General features: G+C 33.6%; 2 protein-coding genes across 2 annotated transcripts; one reads left to right on the top strand and one right to left on the bottom strand.

Moving 5' to 3' along the window:
* The first annotated feature begins 387 nt into the window (after positions 1 to 387).
* LOC143577792 (ethanolamine-phosphate cytidylyltransferase-like) lies at positions 388 to 9,051 on the top strand. The gene is made up of 9 exons (XM_077061520.1): positions 388 to 740; positions 3,119 to 3,354; positions 3,440 to 3,621; positions 3,710 to 3,781; positions 3,864 to 3,931; positions 4,665 to 4,785; positions 5,180 to 5,245; positions 5,317 to 5,439; positions 8,821 to 9,051. Exons 1-9 carry the CDS (start codon positions 388 to 390, stop codon positions 8,890 to 8,892), a joined length of 1,293 nt encoding a protein of 430 aa, XP_076917635.1. The 3' UTR covers positions 8,893 to 9,051.
* A 3,445-nt stretch (positions 9,052 to 12,496) lies between these two features.
* Positions 12,497 to 18,959, bottom strand: LOC143577791 (putative serine/threonine-protein kinase PBL8). Its single transcript, XM_077061519.1, has 6 exons — positions 18,901 to 18,959; positions 16,624 to 16,967; positions 16,357 to 16,492; positions 15,148 to 15,284; positions 14,336 to 14,459; positions 12,497 to 13,011 (listed from the first exon to the last, which is right to left on the bottom strand). Exons 1-6 carry the CDS (start codon positions 18,956 to 18,958, stop codon positions 12,512 to 12,514), a joined length of 1,299 nt encoding a protein of 432 aa, XP_076917634.1. The 5' UTR covers position 18,959; the 3' UTR covers positions 12,497 to 12,511.
* Positions 18,960 to 27,906: the final 8,947 nt, after the last annotated feature.

The following is a 27,906-nucleotide window of genomic DNA, read 5'->3' as shown; positions in this document are numbered from 1 at the left end:
TTTGAAAATCCTAACAGGTATACCCAATACCTACGGTTATGCCCGATACCCGATGATAGTTACCCGACAAATACCTTACAGGTAAAGGGCCCTGACAGGTAATGGGTCGACACATAGTTTTACAAACATGAATGAGTATGAGATTACAATGCCTCGCCTAAACCCGGTTTGTTGCCATCTCTAACCATCATTTCGGGCATATTAAAAAGTAGTAGAGGATAATATAAAAAAGAAAAGAATAAAAACAAAAGCCACATCAGTAACCAATAAATAAAAAGCTATTTAAAGAATAAATAAAGCAGTGAAAAAACCGAACACAATATTTGAAACAAATTCTTTAATAATAATAATAATATTATTATTTTTATTATTACTAACCGTAAAACGATGGTTTCATATACAGGTCTAGAAACCTCGTCAACCACCTCCTCACGGCGGTTGCTGACGTCATGGTTAATCGGCGGTGTAATCGCCGGCATATCTGTGGTGGCGGTAACCACCGCCGCGTGGCCGGAATACTCGCCGTTAAATATTATTGTTTCTAATAGTAATAATAATAAGAGGAAGAAGAAGAGGCCGGTACGTGTGTACATGGACGGATGCTTTGACATGATGCATTACGGACACTGCAATGCACTCCGGCAAGCACGTGCGCTTGGCGATCAATTGATTGTAGGCGTTGTGAGCGATGTGGAGATTACGGCGAATAAAGGACCTCCGGTTACACCTCTTCATGAAAGGTTATTATTATTATTATTATTATTATGAAATTAGGTTATTGGAAATTAGGTGTGGATTGGAATTATTAGGTGAAGTGTGTTGGTTATGCGATTATGTTTTGTTTATAGATTGATTGATGCAAACAGTGTTTATTTCTGAACTTAAACGAGCTCGACGAGGCTCAAGCTCCGCTCCTTTTGACTAAGAACAGCTCCAGCTCGGCTCGTGAGTGATTTTTTTTAAGATTGAGCTCGGCTCAGGCTGGATTTGTTTATTATACATTTTAGTTATTTTTTATGTTTTGAGAAAACATTAAACGAGCTTTATTTGAGGCTCGAGCCCAGCTTGAAAAAGTATTAGGTTTGGAGATTACGGCGAATAAAGGACCTCCGGTTACGCCTCTTCATGAGAGGTGGTTGTTGTTGTTTAAATTGCAAATGCCTTATTATTATTATAATTATTAGTATGATGATGAAATTAGGTTATTGGAAATTAGGAGAAATGTATTGCTTATGGGATTATGTTTTGTTTGGAGATTGATTGATACAATTGCTTATTGCAAACAGTGTTTATTTCTGAATTAGGTTACATTAGAGGTGCAAACGAGCTGTGACAAGCTCGAGATTGGCTCGTTTTGACTTACAAGAGCGTGAGCTCGGCTTGTGAGTCATATTTTCAAGCTTGAGCTCGGCTCGGGCTCGGGCTCGACTTGTTTATTATTTAGTTTATAATAATTACATTTTTAGTTATGTTTATATATTTTGAGAAAACCTTACACGAGCATAAGATCGGCTCGAGCTCGGATGTGCAGTGTGAAATTAATACATAGAAGTCCAAAAGCGTTTTAAACTAAAAAAAATACACGAGGCTCATTAAGGCGCTCAGTGAGCCTAAGCGAGCTTTATTGTTATTATTATCAAATTAGGTTATTGAAAATTAGGTGTGGATTGGAATTATTAGGTGAAATGTTTTGGTTATGAGATTATGTTTTGTTTAGAGATTGATTGATGCAATTGCTTATTGCAAACAGTGTTTATTTCTGAACTTAAAGCAGGCTCAAGCTCAGCTCGTTTTGACTTAGAACAGCTCCAGCTCGGCTCGGCTCGGCTCGTGAGTGATATTTTTAAGATTGAGCTCGGCTTAGGCTGGATTTGTTTACTACACATATTTAGCTATTTTTTATGTTTTGAGAAAACATTAAACGAGCTTTATTTGAGGCTCAAGCTCAGCTTGAAAAAATATTAGGTTCGGGCTGGACTCGATTATTGCATACTAACTATTTTAAATACATTTTTGATTATTTTATAAATTTTGAGAAAACCTTAAAAAGGAGCATAAGCTCGGATCGAGCTTGTGTGTAGTACCTTAAATGAGCAAAAGCTCGGATCGAACTCAGCTGTGCGGTGTGAAGTTAATACATAGAAGTCGAAAAGAGTTTAAATTTAAAAATACACAATGCTTGTTAAGGCACTCGACAAGCCTAAATGATCTTCTCATAAAGGCTCGAGCTCATTAAGGCTCGTTTAGAACTCTTTTTTTAAAGCTGGAGCTCGACTTGTGAGTCATATTTTAAACTTGAGCTCGGCTCAGCTCAGCTCGGGCTGAACTCGTTTATTATATGTTATTTAATTTAAATACATTTTTATATATTTTGTGAAAATCTTAAACAAGCCAAAGCTCGGCTGTGCAGTGTGAAATTAATACATAGAAGTCCAAATTGCATATGGCTTGTTAAGGCACTTGGCGAGGCTAAACGATCATCGCATACAAGGCTCGAGCTCGGGCTCGATAACTGAACAAACTTTATTTGAGGCTCGAGCTCGATAAGGCTAGGCTTGTTTTGATATTTACATTGATCCGATCTCGAGTAGCTCGCGAGCGGCTAGGCTTGTTTGCACCCCTAGTTACATACCAAGTTTGAAGCCAATATCTAGCTTGTTGTATTGTAATGATATAGTTGATGCATTTGTTTAATTATCATGTAATGTTATTAGGTCTACTGTTTTTCTGCATGAAAGTTTTTCATGGAGGCTTACTTTTTTGGTGCATATGTCAAATAATGTGTTATACTCACTGTTATCATTCTAGTAGGGTAGTCAGTAGGCTGAGTAGCTTAAAGTTCTATATTTCAAATCAAATAGGTTAGTGCTTTCCAGCTTGAACAATGGTAGGTAGGGGTTTTACTGGTCTAAACTATGCTTGGAATTTATGACATCAATACTTCCAATTTTGGGGCTTTATGATTTGGCAAGTACATTACTTCATATCTTTTCTGTTGTGATGTTTTAAAAGAGGGAAATTATGATATGGAAGGAATATTACATGCATTAATGCATAGTAAGATAAACATTAAATCTTTTATCTGATACGGTTTTCATCTCGTTTTGTTTAATCTTAGGATGCTTATGGTTAGTGCTGTGAAATGGGTTGATGAAGTCATTCCCGATGCACCGTATGCTATAACTGAAGAATTTATGAGGAAACTATTTGATGAATACAACATAGATTATATCATTCATGGAGATGATCCATGCATTCTTCCTGATGGAACCGATGCATATGCCCTTGCAAAGAAAGCAGGTCGCTATAAACAAATAAAGCGAACTGAAGGAGTGTCAAGCACAGACATCGTTGGTATGCACTATTCTTCGTCACATATAGGAAATGGGTCCCATCATAGACTGCAATTTTGAATTGTTTTGGAATGTGATTGATGCAGGGCGTATGCTACTTTGTGTAAGGGAGAGGACTAGTAGTGGGAGCCCTAGTCATGCTTCCTTGCAGAGACAGTTTAGTCATGGTCATAACCAGAAGCACGATGATGGTGGCTCTGGTAGTGGGACCCGCGTTTCTCATTTTCTTCCTACATCTCGCAGGATTGTCCAGTTTTCTAATGGAAAGGTGCTTATAATCTTTAATTTCACGGGACAGTTTATATGTAAACATGTAATATAACTCAGGCTTTATGGTCATACTGCTGTTTTTGCAGGCAGCTGGACCTAATGATCGCATAGTTTATATAGATGGTGCATTTGATCTGTTTCATGCTGGACATGTGGAGGTAGGTTCATAAAATTAGTTCATATCACTTTATCTAAATTAGTGTTTTGAGTCTTGAAATAAAAAAATCTTTGTTTTCACAGATTTTGAGACTTGCTCGTGGGCTTGGAGATTTTTTACTTGTTGGGATTCACACAGATCAAACTGTGACGTATGACACTATGACCTCTCTATATCTCTTTCTATGCACGCACACATGTATATAGTATGTGGACTAAATGAGAAGCTAAGTATTTGTGAGACGCGTAAAGAGACTTTGATTCACCAAATTGGTAAATTCGATTTACAGTTTTTATTTGTGATCTTTTTTAATTAGTTCTAGTTCCACTGAAATACAAAATTATGAATCAAAGTTATAATTTAGTGAATCAAAGTCTTCTCACGCTACTCATAGATAGTTAGGTTCTCACAATATCTTAAGTATTTTAACTCTTGTGTTTTATGAAGTTGCTACTTTTTGGGTGGGCTCATAGTGTCATTATGCCTCTTAATAAATGAGAAATTCATAAGATAGTAAACAGTATGCGCTGTCAGGTTGCTGAAACTTGTATCAAAATGACAATCCATTTAACTTCTAAGTCGGGATCTGTAATAAAATAAAATTAAAATTTTAATGGTTAATAGTTGGAGATAGAGAATTTTAGATACGTAGTGCTTACTAGGTCACATTAAAGTTAGTTTTGTTTGTACTTTTATCAAGAAGGGACCTATTTGAATCCACAAGACTGTGATCTTATTTAACATATTTATTATCTGCAACATGTTACCCTTCCCACGCCTATCCTACCTTTAGTATCGTGTATGATATTTTTTACGTAATTTGTTTCATAACTCGTAATTGTTTTTTCTTTCTATATTGTTATGTTGTTTGTTTATTCATTCAGTGCCAATAGAGGAGTACACCGTCCAATCATGAATCTCCATGAGCAAAGCCTAAGCGTTTTGGCTTGTCGGTATGTTGATGAAGTTATTATTGGTGCTCCATGGGAGATTTCAAAAGATATGGTGAGTTACATATACGATATTGTATTTTACATATACATATCCATTTTTTTCAAAAGATATGGATATCACCGGAAGCAGCCTCTCTATCCCTATGGGATAGAGGTAAGGCTGTCTACATCTTACCCTCCTCAGACCCTACCATAGCATTGCTATTGGTGGGATATACTGAGTACGATGATGATGATGATGATGATGTTAAATAGATTCGTATTTACATTTACCTATTTGTTCTTTAGCAATCTTATCGCATATTAACCTAATAAAAATGTAGTTCAATTCTTACATGTCACCTTGGGACGGAGTACCATTTATTTACTCGAATTCTTTAATGAAAAATGTTGCCTCAAAGTTAATAAATTTGCTAATATAAAGCGTTCTTAATCACATAATGCAGATAACAACCTTTAATATCTCTTTGGTTGTCCACGGGACAGTAGCAGAAGATGATGATTTTGAAAAGGTATGCTATATTTTACAGCTTAAATAATTTTTTAAAATATTATTTATGCTCTTCGGTTGATGACCTCACAGGATGATCGGGATCCATACGAGGTTCCAAAAAATATTGAGATATTTAAAGTGTTAGAAAGTCCTCTGGATATCACTACAAGCACAATCATTAAAAGGATTGTATCAAATCATGAGGCTTATCAGGTTCTAACACTTTTTTTTTACCTATTTTTTGAAAAGGCTTGTCTGCATTTTTTTTTGTTAAATGCTAATAGGTCTAATAAAACAAAATGGTTTTTAGAGTTGGAAAAAGCTTTAAGATTTTAATATGCATTAGAACTTGACTACTATATATTTTTATGTAACATTTTTTTCTCAAACCACCGGTATAACTCTTTTTTAAAACATGTATTAAAATAAAATATTATTTATATTTTAAACTAGGGATTATTATTTTTAATGGGTACCCTGCTATAACGAGCATACTCACACAAATACCGATTTAACAATATCGGTACGAACACCTGTATTCATCTTATGGTTAATGGTTTCGATACAAGTCAGCTTGGTAAAAGCGAGAAGCACACCATGGAGAAACGGTCTAAAACCGAGACGTACAGCACATAAAGGCATCAGTTTTCATATGCGAGTCGCATATTGCTTATATAAGTTTTTTATATATTTTACAGCTGGCTTTTGGTACTATGTACCAAATATTTAGCTATATATAAATGGAAAATTGGATTTTAATAATCCAAGCTATTACCCATTGGCCACTGATAATCCCAACTAACAATGTAATCATGTAACCGGTGTTAATCCCAACTTTCTGTTTTGTTACCAATAATAGTCCCAATCTGACAAATTGTTAACTCCGTTAGTTATTTTCTTTTAAGTTGGTATGAAATGACCAAAATACCCTCACTAACAATTAAAAATTACTAAAATGCCCCTTATATTTATATATAGAAAACAAAACATTAAAAAAAACAGCCACCACCCAAATCTTCGTCGTCCCTACCACATCGCCGCCAACCGTCACATTCACCATCTCCGACCACTGCCAGCCACCGTCTTTATCATCATTATCAACTCAGGCCACTACTACCACCTCCTTACGCTTACACATTTCCGTTTCTCTTATGCAACACGAACCAATTCATCGGCCTCCATTTCCGGTCGACCACCGTCATTTTTGTTCATCACCACCATCATGCTCGTGGGCTGTGGCGTTTCGAATCTGCTCAATTCATCTCCTCTGTCATCTCCGTATTTCATCTCAGTTCAGACCCACTTGTTTCACCCCCTCGTCTTCTCCTTTTCCGGCGACCCACCGCAATCCGATTCAGATCTACTTGGTTGATGGTCTAACGAGTTACGGCGTTTCAGATCAGCTCGGTGCAGACACCTCCTCGTACCTGTTATTCATCTCTGTTAAGATCTACTTCTTTCACCCCTCGTCTCTTGTCTCCTCTCTGTTTTTCGGCAATCCACAACAACCCGATTCAAATATGCTAATGCTACACTAGGGGGTTTGACGATTCGATAGTTAAGATCATGAAGGGCGGCTGACGATTTCCTCCTCTGATGCCCGAAAACACACCATCCCGGAGATGGTGGTCGGATGTGTGTAGGTGACGATAGGGCTGTAAACGAACCGAACGGACACAAACAAGGCCTTGTTCATGTTCGTTCGTTAAGAAAATAATGTGTTCACAAACGGTTCACGAACACTTACCGAACGAGATTTTATGTTCGTGTTCGTTCATTAAGGAAATTAATGTGTTCACGAACGGTTCACGAACACAAATAAAATTGGAAAAGCCTAGAGATCGAGACTGATGTATTCATCAATGTGAATAATGAAAGCCTGTAAACGAATCGAATGAACACGAAAAATGGCATGTTCGTGTTCTTTCATTTAACTTTAAAAGAACACAAACACTTAATTGAACAAATATTTATGTTCATGTTCGTTTATTTTAAAAGGGACATTTGTGTTCGTTTGTTTAAAATCTAAATGAACATAACTGAACAAAAGTAAACGAACATACATGAACAAATGTAAATGAACACAAATAAACATAAACGAACTTAAATGAAAACACCTAAATGAACACAAATTAACAAATATAAAACCTTTAAGCAGATGACCTATCTAGATAATATTCAATTATCTTCTATTAATACATAAACAAACATAAATGAACACACATAAATGAACATAAATAAACGAACGTTCATGAACATAAATGAACGAACGGAACATGTGTTCATGTTCGTTTAATTAAACGAACACAAGTTTTTTGTTCAAGTTCGTTCGTTTATTAAATAAACGAACATAAACGAACATCCCGTCGAACGGTTTGCGAATGTTCACCGAACGTTCGGTTCGTTTACAGGCCTAGGTGACGAGATGATCAGTCTTTAGCATTTAGTATTTAAGATTGAAGCATCCATATCTTTCAATTTAGTTTTTAAAGGTATGGCTACTTTGTTCATTTTACATATTTTAAGTAGGAAAACTAACGGAGTTAATTGGGATTTAACACTGGTTACATTGTTAGTTGGGATTATTAGTGGCCAATGGGTAATAGCTTGGATTATTAAAATCCAATTTTCTTATATAAATACATATACATACAGCCTAAAAAGTTATATATAACTTAATGCACAACTAGTTATAATTATGCTATGTATTTATAAAAAAAACAAATAGAGAATTTAATGTATTATACAAAAGAAATAAAAAAAAATCAGAAAACGACTAGAGAGGGAAAAAAGAACTGTACTGTTACAGTTCAGAATGCTAGTCTTGTGAACGTTGTGACTTGTGACCACTGCTTGCAAAAGTTAAAAATGTGATACCTTCAACGAACGGTACAGTATAGGTTTTGATGTTTTGTATGGGTGCCAAGGCTTTTGTTTTGTGTGTGCTTGTATCGGTAACTTCAACGAAATATAAATATGCACTTTGACTACCCGACGACAATGAAAACTAGATATATATTTTGTGGGGGGTCGGCTCGACCCGCACTGAAACCCGAAAAGTCAGATGTATAAGAACTGAAGAATGGCCCGTTTGACTCACTTCGGGTTTCGGGTACCATTGGTCTTGCCGCTCCGAGTAATTAGAATGAGTTACTTTCTTTTCTTTCAATATGGTAGAGAAGTGTAGATAGTGTCCTAAATAAATTTTAATATGTGAAATAAATAATTATGAAATATATTATAGTTGATAGATTATAAATTTTTATATTTTAAACGTGGATATATTGAAGTATTCAAGATGCACTTTCATTGTTGTACAAAAAACCCCCCTTAACCCAATTTAGTAGTTTAAAACCCTTAAAACTTGTTTAAAATATTAAAATCGACAAACATGCGAAATCAGTTATAAACGTCAGTTACTAGCACAATCATCTTGTTTCGTTGACGTGGATACCATGTATCAAGTTTCAAAACATCTTATAGGATTCTGAATATCGAGTTTCAAAATGCACATCGGATAGCATATAAAAGGTTAAATATATTTACCACACTAACTATGGAAGTTTAATATTTGATTCTTTGTTTTTTGTTTAGAAACGCAACGAACGGAAGGGAGAAAGTGAGAGAAGGTATTACGAGGGTAAGAGTTACATATCCGGCGATTGATTCATACAAACACACGGGATCATATCTTATAGGGTATGTATGTAGCTAAGTAGCTAAAACCTCAATACAATTTTGTATTCTTGACTTTGACCGCCTGTAGATTTATGGGGCGAAAATTTGTTTCTTTTAATCCCCAAAGTATTATTGTGTTGAAATAATGCTAAAAGAATGAATCTATTTCTTGATGGTTTGCTCATTTATTTTACAGATTTTGACTTGGTGTGGATAAGATAAGAGTGTTAATGGTCGGGTTTATAAATACTGAATCGTTCGTGGATTGATCAAAGGGTTGGTTACATATTTACCTTTCCTAATATCATTAGTTACATATTTTCCCAAACCAAAAAGCCCGTTCAACCAGACCTGATCATTACTTAAGTTCTAGTAATATGGCAAAACTTATATCTTTTTATAATAATAAAGGGTTAGGTTCAAATAAGAAGTTTGATTTTTCTAAGAAGGCTAGGAAGGAGGGTATTTTAGTCAACACTTTAATATCAAAAACACAATGTAAAAAACACAATGGAAAAAAACACAATGATAAAAACACAATTGTATGACACAATGTAAAAAACACAATGGAAAAAACACAATGAAAAATACTATTGTATAACACAATTTTATAAAACACAATTTGTAAAAACCCACTTATTTTTTTTCAATTTTTATATAACAATATGGTACTCATATAAAAGATAAAAAGACACTCATTATTATGGTGAATTTGTTTTTCAATAAAAACGTTGTAAAAAAAAGTTATGGACGTTTAAAAATAATGGGGGAATTTGACATGTGCTTTGCATGTGGAGAGAGAAAGTAAACAAATGTGTTATTCCTTTTATACCCTTTTCCTTATGTTCACACTTGATTTCCCCTAAACTAATCTCAACCCTCCATATACAAAATCAATGGACAAGATTACTTCCTATCCTTCTTACAAAAACTATACTTCCTATTATAACCTAACCCTAATGATACATATAGTTTTGAAAGTTCTTTTTTTTTTTTATTTATTTTAACTAAAATGACTTCTTTCCTATGGAAATCAGTACTTGTGATTATACGCAATAATGTTGTTTAGTTCCAAAAACTCAAGTTGCATCAAAATTAGGACCGTGAACGAGCTGGACTGGACAAGGTGTTGTTTATGTTCGTCCATTAAGCTTTTATCGGACAAACGAATAACGAATGATTCATGAACATCTAAGCGAACAAAATTTGTTGTTCATTTTTGTATATTAAAGAAATGAACTTGTTTGTAAACGGTTCATGAACACAAACTTGTTGTTTAGTGTCAATGGTTCGGTCAGACAAGTTTGTATTGGTGCTTTTAAAAAACTTTCATATTCATATTCATATTTTTAATTACATATAAATTTATCAGATAATACTCATATCTTTGTTTTAATAGTTTGCTTAAATCTATATAATAAGATTGAAAAAGTCATTAAAAAATATAAGAATCATTTTAAACAAACATTAACGGAAATAAACGGACGTAAATGAACACCTTATCAAACGTTCAACAACACAATTGAACAGACACAACCTTTGTTCGTGTTCGCATATTTAGTTAATCAAACGAAATTCCTTATTCATGTTCGTTCATTTATTAAACAAACAAACATAAACGAATTTTCACTGAACAGTTCGTCAAACGTTCAGCTCGTTTACAGCTCCAACCAATGTAACAAATCAAAATCGAGCAGCAGCAACGGTTTGGTATAAAGAGACCTAAAAGTCGTTACTAATGGGTTATTGGGTTAACTTCATTCTATAAACCGTAATAGCCACCCATCCATATTCCTTAAAATATTAATAGAGAACTTGAGCCTATTAACCCTCCCTCCATGTATAAATATACCGTTAAGAATTGAAATGTATGTAGAGTAGACTTAATTCATTTTAACGAAAAGAAAGGAAAGGAAATTGGATTTTAATAATCCTAACTTTGACCTATTGGTTGGCAATAACCCCAATTCCCAACTCAAAAAATGTTTAATGACAATCCTAACTTTGAACGTATTTTCCTCCAGCGATCCCATACCAATTGAAAGTTAAGCCGTTAAATTATTTTGATGACATGGACTAGAGGTGCACACTATAACCGATTAACCGGATACTTATACCGGTAAGTACCCGAAAATACCACCGTTATAACGGGGTTTTCATTTTGGTCAAGAACTGGTTAACCGAAACCAGTTAGTTGACTGTTGATCACTAACTGGTTTTTAAAAGACTGGTTTTCAACTAACCAGTTAACCGGTTTGTGCACCACTAACGTGGACTGCACATGTGCAAAAATGTGTATGTTACCAATGGAGTGTTCATTAGAAATGTAGGTCAGGTTAACTAACTGAAAGTTAACCATGTTAGTTTTTTAGGGCTTCAATCGGGCTTTTTTTAGAATTGTAGGCCAGGTGTATTAAGTTATCCCTCTTAATTTTGCAAGAAGAGAGGCGTTTTTGCCACAAACAATCTGCGACATAAAAACAACTAACGTGGTTAACTTTCAGTTAGTATGAGATCACTAGAGGAAAATACGTTCGAAGTGATTATAAACATGTCGTGAGTTGGGATTAATTCCACCCAATAGGTCAAAATAGAGATTATTATTTGTAAAAAATCAAAAACAAAAAACAAAAAGCATGGTTGCATTAAGATATGAATCATATGCATAGCCTCTTATATTGTTACGTTCCAAAATTTTGATGATTACTGTAATTATATTATGTGGAGGCTCCTTCCCAAATAGCTGAATACCCAACTTAAGTCTGGTCCATATAAAAGGATATTGACAAGCCCAAGTTTGAGGAAAACCCACTAGAGTTAAAACTACTCTTCCACCTATTCTTCACCATGTTGTTCATCACCCCAATACTCTCTCTCTCTCTCTCTCAATATGCTATCATGCTTATACTTTTATACAAAGGGTTCATATTAATGGTGAATCGATTACCGAATTGGGCGTCAAAAGGTGGTTCAAAGACTAGATCTTTGACCCTTTTCTAATGAGCTCTTTATGTCTTGCATATTTGAGAGGGGCAGAGAAGACAAGGTGGTGTTGTGTTCATCTTCATCGCCAGAGGACATTTACTCATATCCGACCCAGATTGGCTAATGTTTCTTCATGGTAACAACCCAAACCCATTTTGACTCGATTTTATTTGCATTACGCTGTCACCTTTTCAAAATCTACTCACAAATCGAGCTTAGGCTTTAGAAACAAAGCTCGAAACAAATTGAGCCCTATAGGGTTGAGTAAGATTCAAGTTGGAATGAGTTACACAAATACCCAACGTGAGAAACCGAACTGTAAGCAAATTTAGTTCTCGATCTTAATTTTTGGGATGAAGTTTCAACCGAACCCACACCCCGAAAAATGATTATGAAATTATCAACAAACATCAAGTACAAAATAAAACTAAAATATATGTAAAATTAAGCGCGTCCCTTTTCCTAAACCATTCAACAAAACAAGACAATTTGTATCTCATGTTACTTCAGTAACCACCACATACTGTTCTAGAAACTTATGACCATCTGTCAGTTAATCTCTCTGAGCAACCACCACCGCTACTGTCACCATCGTCACCGCCGCCGCCTGTACTCAATGTTTTTATCTAACCCGACACGCAGTGTTAGTTGCGGGAGCACAATTCATGTTTCGGGACCGACAACCACCAGCACCTCCTACTGTCCTAACAAACCGCTGACCCATTCGGTACTCTGAGTAACCATCACCACTGCCGCCGCCGCCGCCACTGCCCGCCAGGGGAGACATGGAAGAAGACAAGGAACCATCATTTGAACCGCCATGTTGTAAAGGCTCTAAAGTCTCAACCACATCACTCATTAATGGTCTTGCTTTCGGGTTTGGGCTAAAACAGTAATATGCCAAACTACAAGCCTTTTGGGCTGCCCTAAGCGAGTACTGGTCTTGTAGCCTCGGATCCATAATTAGCAGCATTTTTTTCTTGTCTTTGAGTTTGGGTCGGGCCCAGTCCACTAAGCTTTGTTCCTTGTTTGGTCTTGTTTTGTCAACTGCTTTTCTTCCTGTTAATAGTTCCAAAAGAACGACCCCGAAACTGTAAACGTCACTCCTTACTGTAAGATGTCCTGTTCACCATACAAGAATGTCATGTCAGATTTGTACTTTTGTTTAAATTTTTAAAATTAATAGTTGCCGTGTCAAATATGATTATAAAAATTACGTAATTTAAATATTAATCTAACTTTTTGAATAAAATGATATAGAAGGGTCAAACGTGGTTCTAGCGTGTTGAATTCTTGATTAGCGTAATCAATCTTTTTTTGTTAAATCAATCTAGGAGGTTCTTAATTCTTGATTACGTTATCAGAATTTTTAAACAGCTTGACATGTTTCCTTATTTAGCTTAAGTTTTTTATTTTCTTTCATTTACAAGTTTGAATTGTTAGTGATAAAATACTAAACCGTCCCAATTCCACATGAATTTTCTCTAATAGTTAATTTTTTTTCCACCCATTTTACCCCATGTCTTAAGTGAGACTAGAACCCACAACCATTTGGTTGAAGGTAGGGATGGGCACTTTGTCTCAAATACCGTACTCATACCCGTACCGATTTAGCCTATTCAGTACGGGTATCGGTACTCGTTTTTGTTGGATTTCGGTACATGTCAATCTGGGCGTACCTGTTTGGAATATGTAGGGTTTAATTATGATTCTTCATATTTAATATATAAAATAAATTCTCCAACCATATTATTATTAAATAATATGAACAAGTATCTTAGGCTTCTTCAATATTAAATAATATAACATCATCTAAGAGTCGAACAAACAAACATATCACTTAAAATCAGCGACCAGATTAAGGGTTCTTCTGATCATTAAATTGGCGACCAATTTGGTACTTGTACTAATTTGGTACCCATCAACTACCTGTACGAGTACCGGTACCCGAACTAATTCAGGTTGTTTGTTACTCGTACCGGTACCGGTTTCAAGATCGTCGGAGATTTGGAAATAAAAAAGCAAAACGGTACAAAAACGGGTACCGTACCGAAATACCCATACCAATACCTGTACCAGTACCCGTACCCGTACCATACCGAAAAATTCGGTACGGGTATTGGTACACGTTTTTATTGATTTTCGATACGGGTAAAATCGTGTACAGATACGGATACCGTACCAAGCTCGTCCCTATTTGAAGTTCACCTTTGCCACTAGACCAAGCTAGTGGTTGTAACCGTTGTATCCCAAATTCACATGAATGCTTTGTATACTCCACAAAGAAGGCTATTTTATTAACGAAAACCATTTAAACAACTGTTTTGACATGCCTATTTTGTGTTTAGAATTACAAATTGTATGATGATGCTACTCAAATTCTAGTTATTTGATTCACTATTGTTTTACTGAATAAAATTCTGAACATTAATGTTGAAATACATACCAGTCATAACATATTCAGGAGCAGCATAACCATAGGTACCCATAACCCTAGTTGATACATGGGTCTCATCGCCTCGAGGTCCGGCTTTTGCGAGCCCAAAATCAGATAGCTTAGCTGTATAATCCTGTATATTTGAAACACCATTAAGTTCAAAAATTTTATAAACTAATGGCCGTTGATTATTACTTGAGAAATGATATATGATTGACTTAATAATTAAATTTGTGGAATCAAGTATTAATGTTATTACTTATTAGCTTGTGATTTAACCAAATCCTCGCATGTACAGGTGGAAAGTGTCAATTATGGAAGCTAAGATGGGTAGAAATAAAAAGGTTTTATGTCGTTAAAAGATGACGTCCCGTTAAGATCATTTGTATAGATTTATGTATAGACTATTCGCTGTTAGTGTTTACATAAAATTGGTAACTAAACCGTTTACAAAATGACCCGAACGGTAAACAAAACCATTATGTACAAAAGAGTAGGACTAATTGATACTTTCCACTCCATACCTGTCAATTTATTTAGAGTACAACCTAATAATATAAATACGCATATCCGCGTATTTAATTATTAAGATATGTACAACTAATGCAGGTATGAATTATCATGAATACCAGTTTTACCCTTAGTGAAGTTAAGATACCGTCTTGACTTAAAAAAAACGTTGAAAGATCTTATGATAAGGGTCATTAAAAGTAAAATGGGAAAATTAGTAAATTAAAACTATCCAATTATGAAAGTGTTACAATATTTGATATTAAACAGAACTAAAGTGAAGGAAAACATAAACGATCGTGTAAACATACCGAATCCAGCAAAATGTTTGAAGTTTTGAAATCCCTGTAAATAACGGGCCATTCAGAGTTGTGTAGAAAGGCAAGGCCTTTTGCGGCTCCATGAGCAATCATCATCCTTTTTGACCATGATAATGGTACAGATGCTTCTGAAACCACAAAAAAAACATGTTAAATTAATTAAAATAGATAATATTTGTGTTAACAGCGTCGATAGGTACAATTAAAGCATTCAATAATGGTAACTTATCAACACAAAACGCTAATTATGCAAGAGAGTCTTCATAACTGTGGAGATGAATGCTTCATGAAGATCAACGCGAGAGTGTTTGGTAGATACACCAAATAATCAGGATATTCAATATTTTAGTTACATAATTTATAATGCATTAGTTTCAGACAACCATCAATACTTTCTTAACTTGGAGTCTATCACTTATTGTTAGTACAAGTTTTGGTGCAAAAATTTTTCCTATTTTATCTCGTAAAGGAGTTTTAGAGTATACAACTAAATAACTAATAATCAATGGTTTGCTGCACTGTGTTCAAAATCAAATGTTGAAATAATAGAGCTTACAAGAATTGGAAACATACTTGAATAAAAAAGAAGGATTAGATGACGATTAACATGCTTATCGACAAAAGGAGACTACATGATTAATAACAAAAGAAGATTAACATGCTAAACGACAAAAGGACTAGATGACGATTAACATGCTTAGCGACAAAAGGAGATTAACATGCTTCACGACAAAAAGGATAAGATGACAAATAACACGCTTAACGACAAAAGGTTTAAATGCAGTAAATGTGAGCGGAAAAGTGACCGCTGTAGCATTTATATAAACAATGATAATGTAGACAAACCTATTAACCTATTAGGTTTTTGTTTGCCAACAAAATCATTCCAGTCATTGTCTTATCACTATGCATTGGATGGAATATTTGATGTGTTGTATATGTATAGTAACAAGGGCATTAGGTCAAAAGTAACTAAAATATTAGTCTTGAATGATGGAAAAGTGAGAATCGATGCAGGTCAAACTCCTAGGTCAAACATGACTATCTCACTCATGTTATTACCATCTTTGTCACTACCACAAAAGGCACAATCGCGATACTATCGTATCAAAATTACTACCAATTACCATATATTAACTCGAGTTAAAGAAAAAACAAGAACACCATGATAAGTTAGCAAGTCTAACGTAAGGCACGTACTTCTGAACAAGTGATTCTCGAGGCTTCCTCTGAACATGAACTCATAGACAAGCAACCTATTATCATCCTCACAACAATAACCTATCAACCTCACCAAATTGGGATGTCTGAGTTGACCAAGTAAACTGACTTCCGTCTGCCATATGATCATAAACCAAGCAAAATCAATCATACATATAATCAAACAACATAACAGAAAAGGCACAATAAGTTAACAAAAAAGGTAAAGATTAATGTAACCAAATATAGGTGTAAACAGTAACTCACAAGCCATTCTCGGTGGCCTTGACGACCCTCCTTATTGAGGACCTTAACAGCAACAGGCAGAGATTTGATACCAACCCTAACATTATCATCTATATAACCTTTGTAAACAGTCCCGAAACCACCTCCCCCAAGGATGTAATCAGACCTAAAGCTTCTGGTAATGGTTTCAAGCTCAAACATAGTGAACGAACTGATAGTATTATTTAACATAGAATTCGTTCTCGACACTTCACTAATGTCCATGTCGTTGCGAGGCGTAGAAGGCTCGCTCAGTCCCGAAAGTGACCCGCTACGCTTCTTTTCCAAAGCCTGACTTTTACCAGATGTCACTTGTAACTGATTAACTGCACACCAATTTCAATTCAAAATACTTTAGTATAGGGCTGTAAACAAACCGAACGTCCGGTGAACTGTTCGGGGGTAAGTTTGTTTATGCTCGTTTGTTTAATAAATGAACGAACATGAACAAGAAATTCCGTTCAGTTAACGAAATGAACAAACAAAAATAGATACTGTGTTCGTTCAATTGTGTTCGTGAACATTGATAAGGTGTTTGTTTACGTACACTTGTGTTTGTTTAAGCAACATTATTAACTATAAAACAATGTCATAAAAACACACACACACACCACAAATTTGGTAACTGGATCGACCGTTAACACCGACCATAAACACCGTCGGTGCTCATTCGTGTTCGTAATTCGTTTCCTTAATTAACAATTAACCACGCACCGATTCCAATTTAAAAGTATATATGAGTATTATGTGATTAATTTATACGTAAATTAGCATATAAATAAAAATGTTAAAACACACACAACACAAATTTGGTAGCCGGACCAAACCGTTAACACTGACCATAAACACCATCAGTGTTCATTCATGTCTATTCATTCGTGTACATAAACCGTTCACAAACAAGTTCATTTCCTTAATTAACAATTAACCGCACACCGATTGCAATTCAAAAGTGTATATGAGTATTATGTGATAATTTATAGGTAAATTGACGCATGAATAAAAATGTTAAAAAAATAACACACATGCACACAACACAAATTTGGTAACCAGACCAAACCATTGGCACCGACCACAAAAACCGTCAGTGTTCATTCATATCCATGCATTCATGTCCATAAACCGTTCACAAACAAGTTCATTTCTTAATTAACAATTAATCGCACACCGATTGCAATTCAAAAGTATATACAAGAATTATGTGATTAATTTATATGTAAATTACCATATGAATAAAAAGGTTAAAAAACACACACACACAGAGCACAAATTTGGTAATCGGACAGACTGGATCGTTGACACTGACCATAAACACAGTCAGTGTTCATTCGTATCCATTCATTCAAGTTCGTAAACCGTTCACAAACAAGTTCATTTCCTTAATAAACCATGAACCGCACACCGATTGCAATTCAACATAATTCATCAAACACAACACAAATGCAGGTCAGTTACGAGCATTCAAAATCAATTTACCATCTACAAACCCTAGAATAACTCAAAAGTATATACGAGTAGTATGTGATTAACTTATACATAAATTAGCATATGAACATGATTTTTAATAAAAACACAACACAAATTTGGTAACCGGATCGTGTCCGTTCGTCTGTGTTCATAAACTGTTCACGAACACATTTCCTCAACAAACGAACACGAACCAGATGTCACCTGCAACCGATTAATCGCACACCGATTGCAATTCAATGCGCAATTCAACTTAACTTATCCATCAATTCATCATCAATCATAAACACAACACAAATACAGGTCAAATTACAACCAAAACACCATCTACAAACCCTCGAATAACTCAAAAACCGATTATACACCAATTCTCAAGCCCTAGATCTAAAATTATACACCTATTGCAATTCAAAAGCATATTTGAGTATTATGTAATTAACTTATACGTAAATTAACATATAAAAATAAAACAAACACACGCGCACACACACACACACAACACAACACAAATTTGGTAACCGGACCGAACCATTAACACTGACCATAAACACTATCTGTATTCATTCATATTCATTCATTCGTGTCCGTAAACCGTTCACAAACAAGTTCATATCCTTAACTAACGAACACACCGCACACCGATTGCAATTCAACATAATTCATCATCAATCACAAACACAACACAAATGCAGGTCAATTACGAACCCTAAAACCGTTCAAAACCGATTATACACCAATTCACAAGCCCTAGATCTGAAACTAAACCTAAATCCACACCAAAAACATCCATACCTTGTCCGTTAGCATCGGAATTAGTTGCCGATTCCTCTCGCGTGCCGCAATTGCCCATCGAAATCAAATTAGAGTGAATTTAGAGTGCTAATGGATGTACGGACTATCGCATTACACGAACAGATGTGAGATTCGATCGGTGAAGTGAATTTGACGGTACACGAATATTCCGTCCGGTGAGATTAACGCCGGCCGGTCACCGGACTGACGGTCAGTTAGTCAGTTAGTGACTTAGTGGTTTAGTCCACACTTGACTCTTATCTCAGAAGCTTTTATACTGGAAGAAGAAAGAGAGATGACTTATTTGGACTAAAAATTGGTGACGTCATTATGACGACCTAAATATGTTGAAATTAAAATATTTATTAGATAAAAACAAATAATTAAAACTTGAAATAAATAGTGATGAAAACATTTTTTAAATTTATTAAAGTTTAAGTTTTGTTTTATTGTGATGGTGGGATGTGAATTTGGTCGGTATCAGTTAGGTTTGTTGTACAGGCACAAAGCTGGGTTAGGTTTGTTCCAGGAATGACACTAAGTCTGTAATATAAATTAGTCAATGCCGAGAATATTATTTGCATATGTACTAGGTTTGTTATGGAATTGGTGCTGAACCCAAAAATAAAAATTTGTTAATGCCCATAATGGTAATGACATACGTATAATTTATGATACAACGAGTGTTACGTTGGCGAGTCGGCTTGAATTCGGTTGGTATCGGTTAGGTTCGTTACAGTTTTGGAACTAAACCCAAAAAATGATTTCGTCAAATTAACATATTTAAAATATAAAAACTATATATTTAAAGTAAAAGATAATAAAATATTTAAAAAGTTGTTTATTACATGGTTATAAAATAATCTTCTATATATTATAATAAATGATTGAAAATATAATTTTTAGAGTTTTAAACAGTAATGACTAATATAAATTTAATAAATAGTAATAGGTAAATGCTAGTCAGGTAATGACAAAATCAGTCACGCTATAATGACTACTTAAGATCACATGAAAAATTGTTGAAAATAAAATAATTATAAAAGCAATTAAATGATAATAACGTATTAATGGCTAAGATATTAATCCTTTATTTATAAAATGAATAAAGTAGTGATATGTTTAGTTGTTAAAAAATTTAACGAGTATTATAAAAATAGTTGTAAATATACTGGTTTTAGAGTTTAAATGGTAGTGACTAATAATTTTGGTTAAAGAAAAATAGGTAAAAGATTATTTAGGTTTTAACAAAATGCATGGATTGGTTAAAGGAATAGCGTTGAATCATAATTTATGGAATTATTGTGGTTGAATTTTAAATTTTATGAATGCGTATTTAGATAATTAATAAATATTTAAAAACTAATAATATTATGTGTTTAGAGTAATGAAATGAGTATAATAATAAAAACGTAAAATAAAGTAAGACATGTGATATATATGTTTGATATGATTTAAAATGATACGTCACCATATTTTATGATGTAATATGCAGTAATACGATATAATACAATATTATATAACATAATGCACTGTAATATCATAGTATTGAATATATATTGCAAGTTGTTTTATGTGAAATCATTGATAGAATCAAAGGATTTTTCGTTATTTTTTTCCCTTTTCAAACAAGCAACAATTAATAAATTTGAATTTGACATTAAAGCATATTTTTACATACTCGAGTGTCATCATTTATATTAAAACTTGTAACGCTTTTAAAATATAAGTTAATATGCATTAATTATGAAACTGATGTATGTAAAATTATAATCATTGCTTATACTAAAACTTGTAATGCTCTTAAAATAAACCTTAATATGCACTAATTATGAAACTGGTGCATATAAAATTATGATCATCGCTTATATTAAAAACTTATAACGCTGTTAAGATGTATATATTTAACTAGTCTTTTAAGTTTGTGAATATAACCCAATTACACTTTAATAAATTACACTAATGATCTATAAGGCTGACATTGTTCGTTTAAAAAATTCATTCAAAATCAGCTCGTATAATTTTCAAACCAAAGTGAACACTCATAAACGGTTGGTCAAGTTCGAATTAATATGGGCCTGTTTGAGCCCATATAAAGATAATACACCTACGGGCTACGGCCTAAACCATATAACATTTATCTAAAAGCCCAAATTAAAAGAATAGTACAAGAAAGCCCAACTCAGGCCATCTTCATTTTTGCCATAAGCCCATAACTAAAACTCCATCTTCACTTATTTTCATGATCGTTCGACCATCTCATTCTTCACCTTTATTCAACCGTTTGATTATACAAGGTCGTCTATGTATCTATGTTTTATCTGTCTGCGATTTCGGGTTGATTCGTCAAGCCACGTAGCTCAGGCCCATATGAACCGAGTCCAGGCTCACGATTATATACGACTCTTATACTACAACTTTTCTTACACATATTTTATGATCAAGCCGATTAAGGTTACTATTTTGTTAACAGCCTAGCAACTTATTTAAAGAGCCCAGGCTCACGACAATGTTGTCTTCTTCGATATTAGGTTAGTGGTTAGTCACTTGGTTATATCAATTATGCCTAAGATAAATATTTCGTTTAACTACGTTTTTGTAAGCTTTTAACTTAATTAAAAAGGCCATAAAGTTTGTGTTTGAAGGGTCACAAAACTGCTCAAAAAGTTACCTATGCTCTTCTCTCATGTTTTTGGAGATTAGCCATCTCGAATCATTTCATATCAGTAACTTACAATGAAAATTATAGGTTGTAGCGTTTTTATTTTTGATTTCATGACAAAATCGGAAATAGTAAAATAGGCTATTATCAACGATTAACTTTCTTTTCACAAATATTAGGTATTGGTGCAAGTCGACTCGATATTTTTTTTATTAAAATAAATAAATGAAAAGTGAGTAACCACTTACTCAAAGCTGACATTTTCTTTTATGTTTTTAATATTTGATTTGGTTAATTGGTTTGGTGGGAAAAGTACTCATGGAAGACTTTTTACAAAGTGAAGCAAACATTGTATTTCTAAAACAATCATAATTCATAAATAGGTTCTTATTATCTATACGCTAACAGTAATGTCATGAAAATTTTATATCTATAGTCACAAAAACTACATATAAATTTCAGTTGGCTATTTTAAAATTTTAAACTATCAGTCTGTCACACCTAAGTTATGCTTAGTAACAGACCTAGAACTCATTTTCATAAGGACAATCGTAGGACTTAACCACAATTTTAAGGGAACGATCGAGATTTTTTTATATTATAAATAAACATTGTTTTTCTAAAGGGAGCGGATGCCCCCAATTCATTACATATTGATACAAAAAATATATTATTTTTGTAAATATATACTTAAAATCATAAAAGTTAAATGGAATCAAATATGCCTTTTTAGCTTTTTAAAACATACAATGTAATTATGTCATGAACATCAATTTTGTATAGTATATGTGTTTAACTAATAGACGTACAGTTTGATTAAAGTTTTAAATTATCACTCATTTCTTCTTTATTAAGGGTATCAATACTTGATGAATAATAAAGAAGATTTTTCGAATATTACATCAAGTCAATACAGTGACGGGTTCATAATTTTTCGTGAATATAATCAATGAATTAAATAAAAACAATTTGGTGAAATTGAAGTTATACTAATAAAATTACATAAACCTATAAATATAATAGATCGTTTGAGAAAATCAACAAACTTTTGTTCCCAACCAAGGTTGCCCTTCTTACCTGGCTCTAGGTCTGTCGTCCACCCCAAATAGGGGTGTAAACGAGTCGAGATGAGGCAGAGCGCGTACTTAACTTACAAGAGCTCAAGCCCGGCTCGTTCCAGACTCTATTTCTAAAACTCATGTACAAACTATGTGTTATTTTTTAAGCTCGAATTCAACTCGTTCCTAGTTTATTTATTTGTTTAATTATTAGTTTTTTTGTATATAAATATATTAGCTTAAAAGTGTGCCTAGGCGCAATGCTCACCCAAAACGAGAGAGGCATCGCTTCTGACAGAGTCATGTGACACAAGTACAAATGTTGAGCATTAATATATGAAATTGTGTATAGATATTATGTATACAGTAATTTCAGAGTCATGTGACACAAGTACAAATGTTGAGCATTAATATATGAAATTGTGTATAGATATTATGTATACAGTAATTTCATGTTTGTGATGACAGAAACTTATCAAAAAATTATATATAAAATACCCCGGGTCCCTATTGTCGTGTGCGTCTCAGGTATTTAAAACCAATATATATATGTGTAATGTGTCTATGTCTATGTCTATGTCTATGTCTATGTATATGTTATATGTATGCATATATTCTTAGAGTTCATTAGATATTCATGCACATATAAATATTCCTCTCTCTCTTTTTAGATACCGAAAAGAGAAGGATTGGATTCTTGTGTAATTAGAGGTTGAGACTAGAGAGACATACTTTCAAATGCTTGATTCTTTTGCTTTTAGTGGGCAATATGTGTTTTGTCTATCCTTCACACCGAAAGCTTGTGAATATATCCTTTGCTTATTTCACAATAATATATTAATGACCGTACACATCATTTCGTTCAATGGGCTTGACAAAACTGCTCTTTATTAAAACAAAATGCAAGAAATTAGTGTTTTTCTAATAATGTGATAATAGCATCAATATGTCACGTTATTACAAAGGCGTCACGAATAAAATCATTTATACATGAAAAATATATAATAATTAATTTATTTATATTGGATCTTCTCTGCTTTCTCGTAACAAGTTACGTCGCTTACGTACACCTGTATATGTCATGCAACTATAGTCAATCTACGTGTAGGTATTTATAATATAGCTGAACAAGGCCAAGACCATCACTTATTCGATTAGATCGGCCACACCAACCCTTTGGCTATTTGTTTTTGAAACGGCAACATATTCGGGCTCAGTGGTATAGTTCTTCATAGCCCAGGTATATATCCATACCTTAGACGTGATTACAATCATTCATTGTTTGTTTGACACCAAACCATTCCATGAAAAAACCGACTAGCTCGTAAAACCCCTAACTTGCTTTCCAGGAGAAATTCTTCTAAGAGAAACGCGAGATACTACTGGACCAGAAGGTCTTTGACCCTTGGACAAATTAATGGACCTACACATAGAGTCAACGATATCCCCAAAGGAGATCAGACAATAATATTTTCCCCACATAAAGTGAAATATTTATCTCTTGATAAATATAAATGTATAAAACAATATATTTTATATGTTATGTTATCAATTATGAATTTTAATACTTTTTTTAAACAACTAATGAATCCTTCAAACGAGTTACTGGTTAAATTTATCACATCGGGATACATTCGTCTTTCAATTCGGAGAAAACAATTACCTAAGGTTAACGCCAGTGAACATTCACCCGAAAGCACGACAGTGCAGTGAGATAAAAAAAAACCCATTCAATTCAAGGATCCAACTAGTGAATGTCACCTACTTGCCTAGTCTTCCATTATCACCCGACACCGCCGAAACAAAATGATTGGGGCTGGAATTGAATCTGGGTCACATGGAATACCAAGTTTCTCTCTTTACCACTCTGCCGTTAGCTTATTGTCTTATATGAAGTTTAGCACTTAATAGGTATATACTAACTACTTATAATATAATTATTAATTTCTTATCTTCATCATTAAACATAGAAATTAGCTTTAAATAATGCTAAGTTGCTAGTATTATTCTAATGCGTCATGAATGTGGTGATCCAATGGGTACGGACGGTGAAATGTTTAGGTATTGTAAAAAGCAAGGTAAACAAAGTCATTGGTTAATGATGTGGGCGCATGAAGATACAGATGCAATAATGCATACTATGGTAAGTGGCTATCAACATCGTGAAAGGAATAACCTTAAATATATATATATATATGAACACACTTACCACCAACTTGTGGACATACATATATGAAACCACTCAAAAGTAGGGGTGAGCATATGAAAGAACCCGACCCGAACCGGGTAAAACCCGACCCGGACCGAAAACCGATGTGAGTGTAAAATGAAGACCGAAGATCAGACCTGTGAGCACTGAGTCGGTCCTGCCTCGGTTCGGTGTGTTGTGTCGGGTCAGATTCGGGTTTCGTGAGACCGATTTGACGTGGTCCGTTACACCATCTTTAAGCTTAAATAACAGTAATTTCATAAGACCAACCTCATTTCTTCATCGATGGCTCATATTAAAGGTTGTTTCTTAAGGCATCTACACTTCTTCTACTATTATTGACATCACTTCTTCAGAAAGTTATTTCGCATAGCCATCATCTTTTGTGAAACCAACTTCATTTCTTCATCGACTTCTTTTCACTAACTCTCTTTTTCGTTAAAAGAACTTTATTCAGATAAGTTTATTCACATAACTACCTTTTTTTTCTCTCACATTGGAAACTGATGAAGATGGATATTAGATAGTCTCTATGAACCTAGATAATAATACCTTTTGCAATCAATTAATACATGTGTGCATGTGCCTCCAAAACTTAATAATTAATATAATAGACAAAAAAAACCGATATAAAAAATGATATACCTAATCTAAACACAACCAAACCTCCAATAATTAAACAGAAAAGACATGTAATTATTATATTATTAATTAGAAGTTAAATTAAATAAGTCAGGCAAGTGCATATAAATTTACTAGTTTTCTTGTAATTAAATTATTTAACTGTTGAGTTTTTTTTGTTAAAATAACTTTTAAAATACAAAATAAGATAACAAAAACAAGGGTAAGCTAAAAATAACAATACGGTGTAAGTTTTAAGAAGCCATAAAAGGTCAAAAGATAATATCATATAACCAAAGTTTTATTTAAAAGCCATTTCAGAAAAAAAAAACTATGTAAGAACTAAAAGTAAACTAAAAAAATAAGTAAATAAATAAATAATACGATATATGTTTAAGAACTAAAAGTAAACTAAAAAAATAAGTAAATAAATAAATATACGATATATGTTTCGGTGGCCTCTTAAGATGGGTATTCACACAAAATTATTGTGTGTTTCACTCTCATAAATTGAACATTTAGTAGATTTTTAAAATAGTTAAAAAGATTGTCGAGAAACTTAATAAACATAAATATATATAGATAGTGAATAAAATAAGTTTTATTAAAAACTTTTGAAATCTTACATGCATGTTTCCTCGGGAACCAAAATTCTTTGAAAATACAAGTACTTTGTTTTATGTTTCTGTAAACATTTGGATAATAGCGAGCTACCTTTCTTTCTCTTACTCTTATTACTCTACCTTTCTTTCTACCTCTCAACTCATCTCCAACTCTAAATTGCTACTCATTTTATGATGTGCTGAGCAAAATCATATGGGTTTTATCTGTTTATGCAGCACCTCGGGCCGATCGGGTTTCATGTAGAAGTCACGGATAAAACCCGACCCGAACCCGAAACCGAAATTTGTATAATCAGAGAACTGATCCTAACCGAATTACATAGGCTAAGGTCCGGTTTCGGGTTTTATCGGGTCGGTTTTCGGGTTTTTTGGGATAGGACCGAGATGTGTGCACCCCTACTCAAAAGTAACATGACATTGGATTGCTTGATTTTGCTTTTGACACTTTTGGTTTCCTCGTGCCTGAAGCTGTGGAGCTACTTACCCGTGTTCAGCGGGTCATGCATAGTAATGTTATGACTCTAAGATCAGCAAATATAGTTTTTAAAAGATTGGGTTTTGCAATTCAAAAAGGGGGTAGCGGCGCAGCTTGTTGCCTGGTTGCCTTCTGTTTCGATGTAATCCAATACATTTTTGTAAAAAAAAAAAAAACGGATTGAATTAAAAAAAATAAATAATAATAATAAACCAACTAACTTTTTATTTTTCTTTTAACTGCAAATTAAGATTTTTAATATATATTAAGCAACTGCTACGAGCAGGTATGCTTGGAATTGGATATTAGCAAACCAACAATCGAACAAAAATATCTAAAATTATGTAACACCTTCCTAGCTTTGTAAGTACATTAAAGAAAGTGTTGGTGATCAAAATTGGTCGTAAATTTACCTAGCAAGTAGCGATCAAAATCAGTAGTAAAATTATTGACGTGTTTGTGGCCTAATTTAGAACTAAAATTAAATTTATCGCTAATTTTGATGTAGGAATTATTTTGATATTATCCATTGTAAATGCCTAGTCGAAAAACAACTTAAAAGTAATTATTTATCTAAAAATAGAAAAACTAAAAAGTTATGACTAGGGCGTGATTAATTATTAAAAATTGTTCACACCCTATCACATATAATTTGCAACAGAAAAAGAATGTAATATGTAATTTCTGTGAGGGTGATGTTTTCTTTTTAAATTTGAAATATTAACAAAATACTATTTTAAACTTCGGAATTTTGATTTCGCACTTATTCATAGGGATGAGCAATTTCGGGATTGGTACTGAAATCGAATCGGTACCAAAATTTTGAGTTTCAGTATCGATACCGATACTGGTATCGGGATTTCCGAACTTTTTTACCTTCAGTACTGGTACTGTCCCGATACCGGTACCAAAAATTTACGAATTTCGATACCGGACCGGTCGGTACCGGTACAGTACCGATCTCATCCCTGCTTATTCACATAGATCATTTGTGCAAATTTTCTATTAGTTAAAATGCACAACTCCAACCATGCCACCACGACTATATAAGTTGAATTTTTTACCAAGTGTAGTTAAAAAATTTATTTACCAATTAGATGTAGTTTAAAACTTATTTACTAAAATGGGTATTTTTTAATTTGTCTCTCACATCTCTCCTAATTTAATTAGATAAAGCATAATTATTAGTCATTATTGTCATTGAGTTCTTTTTTTATGTAATGTTTTTTTTACTAATTAGTTTGTTAATTTTTTAAGTATAAAATCTTTTATTATGAATTTTCAAACTAGTATAGTGAAAAAAATCAATATTAATATAGTTATTAAAGCAAAAATTTAATATGAACTTTGTGATGGAG

The sequence above is a fragment of the Bidens hawaiensis genome, unplaced genomic scaffold (assembly GCF_021521415.1).
Source record: "Bidens hawaiensis isolate Kalapana, Puna unplaced genomic scaffold, B.hawaiensis_p1.1 tig00028802_1, whole genome shotgun sequence".
Classification (NCBI taxonomy): domain Eukaryota; kingdom Viridiplantae; phylum Streptophyta; class Magnoliopsida; order Asterales; family Asteraceae; genus Bidens; species Bidens hawaiensis.
Note: the sequence above shows the minus strand (reverse complement) of the source record. Positions and strands in the feature narration are given on the sequence as shown.